This window comes from Anoplopoma fimbria, chromosome 19, assembly GCF_027596085.1.
Source record: "Anoplopoma fimbria isolate UVic2021 breed Golden Eagle Sablefish chromosome 19, Afim_UVic_2022, whole genome shotgun sequence".
Taxonomy (NCBI): domain Eukaryota; kingdom Metazoa; phylum Chordata; class Actinopteri; order Perciformes; family Anoplopomatidae; genus Anoplopoma; species Anoplopoma fimbria.
The window spans coordinates 5,375,118-5,384,692 of NC_072467.1; the positions used below are offsets into that span (position 1 = coordinate 5,375,118).

General features: G+C 40.1%; 1 protein-coding gene across 3 annotated transcripts; it reads left to right on the forward strand.

The window, feature by feature from the left end:
• Positions 1-380: 380 nt before the first annotated feature.
• On the forward strand, positions 381-9,067 carry LOC129107980 (putative adenosylhomocysteinase 3). 3 transcript variants are annotated; one of them, XM_054619597.1, is made up of 16 exons: positions 381-635; positions 4,590-4,701; positions 5,172-5,309; positions 5,576-5,676; positions 5,760-5,862; positions 5,943-6,037; positions 6,720-6,826; positions 6,911-7,027; positions 7,105-7,168; positions 7,260-7,348; positions 7,482-7,552; positions 7,641-7,735; positions 7,840-7,938; positions 8,578-8,646; positions 8,775-8,853; positions 8,943-9,067. In XM_054619597.1, the coding sequence occupies exons 1-16, from the start codon at positions 381-383 to the stop codon at positions 9,065-9,067; spliced, it is 1,719 nt and encodes a 572-aa protein (XP_054475572.1). The 3 variants fall into 3 exon arrangements, with proteins under 3 accessions (XP_054475572.1, XP_054475573.1, XP_054475574.1); XM_054619598.1 differs by lacking the exon at positions 381-635 and adding an exon at positions 2,410-2,529; XM_054619599.1 differs by lacking the exon at positions 381-635 and adding an exon at positions 2,455-2,475.
• The last annotated feature ends 508 nt before the right edge of the window (positions 9,068-9,575 follow it).

Sequence of the window (9,575 nt, forward strand, 5' to 3'; positions counted from 1 at the left end):
GAGCAAATGTTATCAAAGACAACACAAAAAGTGGCTCTGCAAGTCTATGCCTGAGGTCTTGAGCATGAGTGCCTCTCCATTAACCGGAGACCTTTTGGTACAAAAGACTACATGAGGGCACATGTTGACATCTACCTACATGGCACTTTGGTGGAGCTGAGTGCACTTCTACCTTGTAAACACTGCATACAGGTCTACTTATCTACGTTACATTCTATCAAAGTAACCGAAGAACTGCTGCTGTTTAGAGTAAATAGACGCCTCACAGGAGGAAATATCAGATGCATGTGGGCAGGGTATGGCCCAGCCGTCACCTGGTCTGCTGTCTGATCACCTGAGCAGCAATCTAATTCACTTCATTACTGGCTGCTAGTGGAGTCATGGCAGAGGAAAGAGACCAGACGGGAGCCTCCTGGGAGGACATGCCACTGCCTGATGAATATCCTGAACCTTATGTGGTGAATGGAAAGGCAGTGGAGGGAAACACTAAACATCGGTCTGTAAAATGCAGCCCCAACCTGCTGCAGATGCTGAAGGCAGCAGAGAGAAGGAGGACACCTCAGGGTCGGGACCGAGACGGGGCGGAGGTGTCTGGGACAGGAGAGCTGGTGACTGAAGCTCTGAAGACTGACATGGTGAGCAATGAAGTTGCTTCATTTCCTGACCTTGACTGCATTGTTGGTCAGACCTGTCAAGATCAGGACATTACATATGACGTGTGCATGTGTAAATGTTCACAACAGGAAGCGTGAATCTGCATATACTTAGGCTGTTAATGATTTTAGATGTGCAGGCCTACATGAATGTTTGACCAGCATTCACATACACATATTTTACTCATTTTGTCTCTTTGAAAAGACAGAGTAGACTTAAAGGAGAAGTGTGCTCATGTCACACATCAAAGAAGGATTCTTAATAGATTATTCTTTTTCTTTTAAGTCTCAATTTCAGTTTACTTTGAAGAAATTGACACTGAGGCTGAATTTTTTTTTCTGAAATAAGTCTTTCCTTTTCTTTTGATGCAAAAAGATTTTATGTCTGCGATTAATTATGATGCTGTTTCATTCATGCATGCATCTTGTCAATGCCTTTACTTCTCTGATACTTTATATCATGGAGCGTTGAGGTTCATTATAAAAACGGCTTCCCTGTTTGCTATTACTTCCTGTAAGTCGCTTTGGATAAAAGCGTCTGCTAAATGACTGTAATGTAATGTAATGTAATGTAATGCTAGGGATGGTTGGCCTGCATTGCCATTATGTTAAAGGAAATTCTTAACTTGCTTCCTTCATATCTTTGTATATGTATCTATCTGAAATATGCTGGAAAATACCGTCTCCGCTCTTAGTATCTATCCCCATGTCGTCTTGAAATGGGAAAAATGGGTGTTTAGGTATGAGCTGGTCTCTTTAAGTGTTTTCAAAAATTCAAAAATAGGTTGAAGGTATTGGAGGATGGTACATCAGGTTGAAGATTATTTAGCTAAACTATATGCGATCATGTGATCCAGAATTTATACAGTATTTATATATATATGACATGGACTTTTATGTCTGTAACTTTTGTTACCTTTTCCTGTATTTTCAAGACATAGAATAAAGAAAAGTCTGTTTACAGAACTCAGGGAATACTGCTGCATCTGAATAAAGAAACAGAAACTAGCATAAAGCCCTTTGTGACTCCAAACGGTGCTGTGTGAAATCCGATAAACCTCCTCGTTCAAGTCAGCTTCAGTTTGAGTTTAAGACGATAAGTTTGAAATAAAAAAAAATCTGTGAGTGTGGGGTTAGACAGATGTGAGCGAATGAGACCTCTGTAGCTCACATCTGTTACAGGCTGTGTTATACGTTCCTTAAACTAATGCCCCTTTAAGAGACTTTCAGTAACACTGCGGAGCTGCAGAGAAAACAATGACTTCTACATTAAAGTCCAGCTCTATTGTGTGTTAACTTAAAGAAGCCTAAGCTGCCATCTGAGTCCCTGAATGCTACAACATATACGACTTAAGTATGTTCATTTTCTGGTTCCCTCTGTCACTATAGCTGCACTCTTCTTTATCTCGCTCACAAACAGTCTCTGTCATGAATGTATGTTCATGTATGTAGATCACTCTGCTGTCTATTTAATGTATACCCTTAGAGCAAAGTGCACTGTGCATACTCACACATATCTGTGGCCTCAAGTTACACTTGAATGAGCTTCTTTTTTTTACTTACAACTCTCTTTCTTCCTTTTATCTCTAACCGGTTCTCTTATATTTTCCCAGAGTTCCCCTCTGTTAACCTCACAAAGACATTCACTCTCTCTCTGTCTTTTCTCCACCCGTCACCTGGGTCTGATGGGGGTGAAGGTGTGGCATAAAGCGTCTCTCTGTGAACTCTCTAATCAGTTCAACTGCATCCGCTGGCAGCTCTGCAGGGTAACTGTTGTCAGTGTGAGAGCAGTTCTCCAAGCATGAAGAAAGTGTACAGTCTAGTGAACTTAACTAAAGCCAAGGACCAGGAGGCAGTGCAGCCCATCTGCATTAAGGTATCATTGCTTTTGTTGTTGGAACGCTGTTACTCTCTTTATTCTAGAGTTGTCTTTTAGGTCTTCATGTTTGTAACCTTTACATTGTTTTAATGCAAGTTCTTGAATTACCCTTAAAATCAACCCTTTACACCTGTTTTTAACCACTGCAACTGTGAATTTACCTGTTTTTTATCAATCAAAAAGTTGAATAGAAAATGAGACTTCTTCAGGTTACAAATCAATGCACAAATGGTTTTCCAAGGGGACATTTTTTACAAATGAACGCCCACAGCCACTTATTAGCTTTATAGACGTTCATTGTACTTTCACAGTAGCTGGTTTTGATTCAAACCGGTTTTCTGAGCCCTGTAGGAGATGGTTTTGTGATCATTAAGTTAACTTTCACACCGCCTCAAGTCATAGCTTAATGTCTTCTCAAGTTAAAGATTAAGCAGCTGCTTGAGTAAGATCAAGCTGTATTCAAGTGATTGTTTTACACCAGTCCGTTCTTATAACTCTGGGTGTGTGAATGTGGCTTTTTTATTAATTTGTCTTAAATTCCGGATGTTTTTATATATATTTTTTGGAAAGTGGACCAATTTAGATATTACTTTAAAATTGTTATCATCCAATCATAGTGGAGTATGTTTTCAATAACTAAGAATAAGAAGAAAACAAAACATGATTGATTTATGAGAAACATAGGCAGCATGATAAAGTGGAGATGCTGCAAACTCGTTATAACAGTTATTGATCTAACAAAAGTCAAAGGGGAGCAGAGAGCTGAAAAACTCGCACAGAGATCCTTGTTACAAACAATCAGGATCACTTCAGGTTTAACTGCTCCTAATGAGGATTTGAAGACTCAGCTTGATAAGGAGCATCACATGAAAGATGCCTCTCTTAATCCTGACTGACAGTTGAATATGGGGACTTTTATGATAACCATAAATAACATAATATATATATATATATATATATTTGTTTATTTCAATATAGTAATTTTCTATTCTACTGTGTACTCTAATATACAAATGTGCTGTCTAATTTGACAATGCAAAGCAAGTACCGAACCAAATTGTTGCCTTAAAATATTCGATGACAGATACAGTTTGACAAGTGTGTGATGTACATGCACCACATGATATGATTCTATATGGGACTTTTCATTCACACATTGTTGATATTGGAACAAGGTCAGCTTGTGTTTTTTTTTGTGTCACGCAGCCCTAACTATATATTTTTGTAACCCTTGATCGTTTTTATTCTAAAAATGTCTAAAAAGGGTCAAAGAGAAGAGCAGCAGCACCTACACATTGCATTCCTTAAAGGGGGTTTACCACAGATTTGCATTGCACTTTCATAAAGTTGGGAACTTTAGAAAAAATAAATCAATATCTTACATCATGTTTTTTAGTCCCTAGTATGAGATAATCTCTGAAAGAACTGGATCCTACATTTCCCAGAATGCTATTTGATAGCCACTTTCGTCAGATCTTTCAACCTCCTCGCCCAGTTTGTAACTAAAGCATTATGTTAAAAATTGCCGCCCCAGAAGAGATTACCTCGATGACATCACCATAACTCTGTCAGGATATTTTGTTTGGTATCTCCAGAGCCACAACGCACAATACTGTATGCAGAGTTGCCAACTAAATTAACCCATCAAACCTGCAGCCCTAAAACTTCAAAAACTCTCAATGCATATGTTTACTTTTTGGAGGTGGGGTCAGTGAGCGGGTGTGTCTAAATTTTTTTGGAGCTGGACCTGAAGCTCAGGCAGCAGAGTCAGGCAAGCAGCCAGGGAGCGGACATGGACAAGAGGGACTCCTGTGGCAGAAGCCTAGCCTTCAAACAGCCACACTGGACGGTGAGACAGCAGCAGATACAGAGATGCTTCAGGGGAAGAGAAGGAGATTTGTGATAGTGACAGGCTGTGAGCAGAGAGGTGCTACTTTACAGATAGTCTGATTTGAAGAGTGATGTGTAGTTGATGAGACTTTATGTTTGTAACATGCTGGGAAGCAACAACCGATCTAATTGGTTTACTTTTTGTGTCACCCTTTTGGGCTCCAAAGCAAATACAGTTCACTGACCAGAAGCATGACTTCAACAAACGTACCTCCAACACTGGTCGCCGCTCTCTATCTCATTCTATCTCACAGTCGTCTACAGACAGCTACGGTTCAGGTACGGAAACATACAAACACACACACACACACACACACTCCTAAATCTGATCACATGTCTTTGATACATAAACTGAGCTGGTTTTGATCCCAGCAGCAGAGAACAAGAGGCCCAATGGATTAGCCAAGCTGCTTTCTCCTTCAGCTAAACCTTAATTAAAAGGAAAAGTCTTTCTGAAGAATTAAGTCTCTTTAATTTGGTCCTAATCGGCTCTGTGAGCCTTTCTCAAACGTGTCAATCACTGCCAGGGTTTAAACATACTTCAAAGGCTCAGAGAAAAGACTCACCTAGAGTTTGACTCCAAAAACACACAACAAAAACAGAGCCAAATCACAACTTTCAGGCTTTCCAACAAATCATTTGTCTCTGTATTACTCAGTTATACTTCAACAGTTTGTTTTTGGACATTACATCAGCATTATGTATCAGCTGATTGTTTTCATACACGTTGCCTGATTTGTGTTTTGCAGTGTGCAGTGACAGCTCAGAGGATGAGTCCTCTCCCAGAGACAAGCCTCAGAGGACCTCCAAGGGCCTCTCTGACTTCTGCATCAAAAACATCAAACAGGCAGAATTTGGACGCAGAGAAATAATCATTGCACAGCAAGGTAAAGACAAAGAGTCGTCAGATCGCTGTTTATGGCTTCACGAATGTTAGTGACAAAATGCATACAATTTATGTAGCACCCATCCAAGAAGCACCTTCCTGACATTCACTGCACCATGTGCCTGTAACGCCAAAACAAAAAGCAAATCAATAAAGTGAGCTTAACTGAATCCCAGTCAGACCGTTAGCAGAACAGCTAGTAGTACTGAAGTGACTGCTCTGGAACGGCCATGCATGTCTCTCATATTCAATGTCTGTGATGTTTAGAAATGCCTGCACTAATGGTCCTGAGGAAAGGAGCAGGTGGGGAGAAGCCTCTGGCTGGAGCCAAAGTTGTTGGCTGCACACACATCACTGCACAGACAGCGGTCAGTTCAACACACACACACTCACAAAAATAATTTTAAAATGTAAGTTTTAGTTGAGTCTGTGTGTGTACGGTCTCTTGCAGGTGTTGATTGAGACTCTGTCTGCGTTGGGCGCTCAGTGTCGCTGGGCCGCCTGTAACATCTTCTCCACTCAGAATGCTGTGGCTGCTGCTCTGGCTGAAGGAGGTACGACTGTCTCTGCAGCCTGCTCCTCCAACCTGACTCGTCTGGTTTTCTTTAATTGTATTCCCTTTTCTCTATCTCAGGAACCCCGGTGTTTGCATGGAGAGGAGAATCAGAGGACGACTTCTGGTGGTGTATTGATCGATGTGTCGGTGCTGACACCTGGCAGCCCAACATGGTACTGTTATCAATGAAAGGACAGTATCACTCATCATTTTAAGATTAATTGGGCAAAGTTTAAAGATATTAAACTGTAGTTCACAACAGTGAAATTAAGTTTGGTTGCATTTGACCAGTGAAGCTTGACAATTGACATAAAATATAAAAACAAGTTTTCAAGGAAACTTGAGAATACAAAAACATATTATTATCATTACTACATATGTATTTTGTCTAATGATTTCAAGGTTTGCAGATCTTTTTTTGGTGTTTAAATTTTGTATTTACTGAGTAAAGACTATCTCTTTCATTTGTGCATATCAGACAACGACTGTTGTATTTCTCTTTCTCTACAGATAAGTACAGTTATTATGTGACATTCAGTAAAATAACATTTTCTAATTTCAATAGTAATGTTTTTTTCTGAATATAATATAGGATAAATATACAGTTCATTTTAAGATTTGTGGATTTCTAGCAGATACGTCGACATTTCACAATTTTGAGCACCACATATATAACTTCATTCAACACACTGAGCTGAACTAAGGCCTAAATATCCAAAACACACTGGATGGATTTGCATGGATAAGTTTAAATTACATTTTACTTCAAGTTTAGGTGAAATGTGCCTTTGAAGACTTTGTTTAACTACTACAGATAGAAAGGTTGCATTGATGTAGAGTTTTCCCCCCCCTCAGATTCTGGATGACGGAGGTGACTTGACCCACAGGATCATTAAGAAGCAACCGAGCCTGTTCAAGAACATCAAAGGCATCGTGGAGGAAAGTGTTACAGGCATCTATCGGTTAGTTTCTCACTAAACTTGAATGATGTTCCCACAAAGCTCTTCTCCACTTCACACATGTGTCACCACCCACCTGTGTTTCAGGTTATACCAGCTTTCAAAGGCAGGCGGGCTGTGTGTCCCGGCTATAAACGTTAACGACTCGGTGACCAAGCAGAAATTTGACAACCTGTACTGCTGCAAGGAATCCATACTGGACGGGTAATGAATCACATGGTTCATGTTTCGGAAACCGCTAGTGCAGAACAGAGCCTGACTGTGTTGATCTCTTCTGTCAGGTTGAAGAGAACCACTGACATAATGTTTGGAGGAAAACAGGTGGTGGTGTGCGGTTATGGGGAGGTCAGTGAAACAATGAATGTTCCCAGTGCTGCTCTGCACATGTGACGTACATTTAAGCAGCTATACCATCCTCTTTTCTTTCTTCCTGCAGGTTGGCAAAGGTTGCTGTGCTGCCCTGAAAGCATTGGGTGTCGTTGTGAACGTCACAGAAGTGGATCCCATATGTGCCCTTCAGGCCTGGTATGAATGAATGAAGGAAGCTTTTATCAGCACAGATGAGAAAAGCGTTTCACTCTTTCAACGGTACATTGTAGCAAAAATTATGAAACATTTTTATATATAATATAAGTGTGACCCCCTCTCCTCCTCTTAGCATGGATGGCTTCAGAGTGATTAAACTGAGTGAAGTGGCCCGACAGGTAGACATTGTCATCACCTGCACAGGTAACTGCTGTCCTCCACGTAACAATATTAGCTGTTATTAAAAAATATCAACACTCTTGCAGTTCGCTTCATTCCTTTTTCTCTGCAGGCAATAAAAACGTGGTGGGAAGGGAACATCTGGACAGAATGAAGGATGGCTGCATACTTTGCAACATGGGACACTCTAGCACCGAGATAGATTTGGTATGAACTGTGTGTGTGTTTGGGTTCATGTTTTTCTCTATGTGTGTGTGTGTGTGTGTGTGTGTACACCTGTACACAAATTTGTTTTGACTCTTTCCTCTCAGGTGAGTCTGCGGACTGCGGAGCTGAGGTGGGTGCGTGTGAGGCCACAGGTGGACCATGTTATCTGGCCTGATGGCAAGAGAATTGTCCTGCTGGCTGAGGTGATAATACTGTTATTATTATTATTATTATTATTATTATTATTATTATTATTATTATTATTATTATTATTATTATTATTATTATTATTATTATACACCAGCACTGAGAGATAATGCACAGAAACTATTTTGAAGTAAAGTATAGCTCCTCCTTGTGCTATGAACTGGGGTCATGACAACCCTAAAGGGGTTCTTGTTGCACTTATGACTGGCTTCTTACTTCCTGGTTCGGGTATAAAGCTGAGAATGCTTGTGCTTATTAGGTTAAAGCCATTGCTAGTTGGGATTGAGTAGGTGTTTTAAGGTTAGGTAATAACTGTAGCTAGATATAAATACACAACTGTACAGACATAAGGCTTCAGGATGCTGTTTTTCATGGCAGTGCTTCCAGTGCAGTCCTACAGCTCCACCCATGATGACAAATGAAGGGCTTGATGTTGATGAGTTAAGCAGCAGGAACAGATTTACCTGATCGCTGTTAAAGTTGAAATTAGATCGGGTGTGCAACAGGACAAACAGAGGCATACTTGAAGACTATTCTAACTAATTATTTGAGATAATACCAGATGTGTTTAGGTTATCATGAGTGGATGCTGTCACATCACAGTATGTCATGTCAGTTTTTTAATTTTCACTCAGGGCCGTTTGCTGAATCTGAGCTGCTCCACAGTGCCCTCATTTGTCCTCTCCATCACTGCCACCACTCAGGTATGATGATATGTTTTAACTTGAATGTGTTCCCTTAATGTATTAGAGAGGAAGTATCATTGGCTCTGTCATGTTGAGGCCGGTGGTCGTCACCTGTAGCTGTGTTAACGTTCATTGTTGTATGTCAGGCTCTGGCTCTTATAGAGCTGTACAGCGCTCCAGAAGGACGATACAAACAGGACGTCTACCTGCTGCCAAAGAAGATGGGCAAGTCCTCCCCTTAATATCGTAAAATTGTTTTTTACCTTTCTTGTTTTCCACATTCATATTCATTTCATTCAGACCTGTAATTTCAGATGAATATGTGGCCACTCTTCACCTGCCGACGTTTGACGCTCACCTCTCAGAGGTGACTGATGAACAGGCCAAGTACCTGGGAATCAGCAAACACGGACCCTTCAAACCCAACTACTACAGGTAAGGACATATGCACTTTTCTTACAAAAAATCCACACAGGGATACATGATTTAAATGATTTAACAGAATTTTTTCTTTTTAAACAGGTATTAACCTTTGTTGGACTTAACAATGTAAAAAAAACTCTCAGTCCTGCATACAAAGCAGTGACACCCTCCACGGTCTCAGTCTTATCCAGACTCAATATTGTGGCGAGATAGTGGACTTCAAACTTTTACTTTTGTTCACTGTTATTTCTGTGTATGTGCAGTTGTAATCGTTTTCATGTGTTAAACTGTTCCTGGTTTTAAATGTTCACAATGTACTCACAGTGAATTCTGAATTGAAATTAAAAGAGTTGAGTTCAAGTTGAGAGAAAAATGCTGAATAGAAGTTATTTATTCCTCTGTATGAAACAATAACAACACCATTCATTATTGTAGGAGTAACATATATTTAACCGACAACATGTAAAATAAAAGTTGAAATCTCAAGGAATGATCAGCAGTCTTTGTCAATCAGTGAGGGTGAA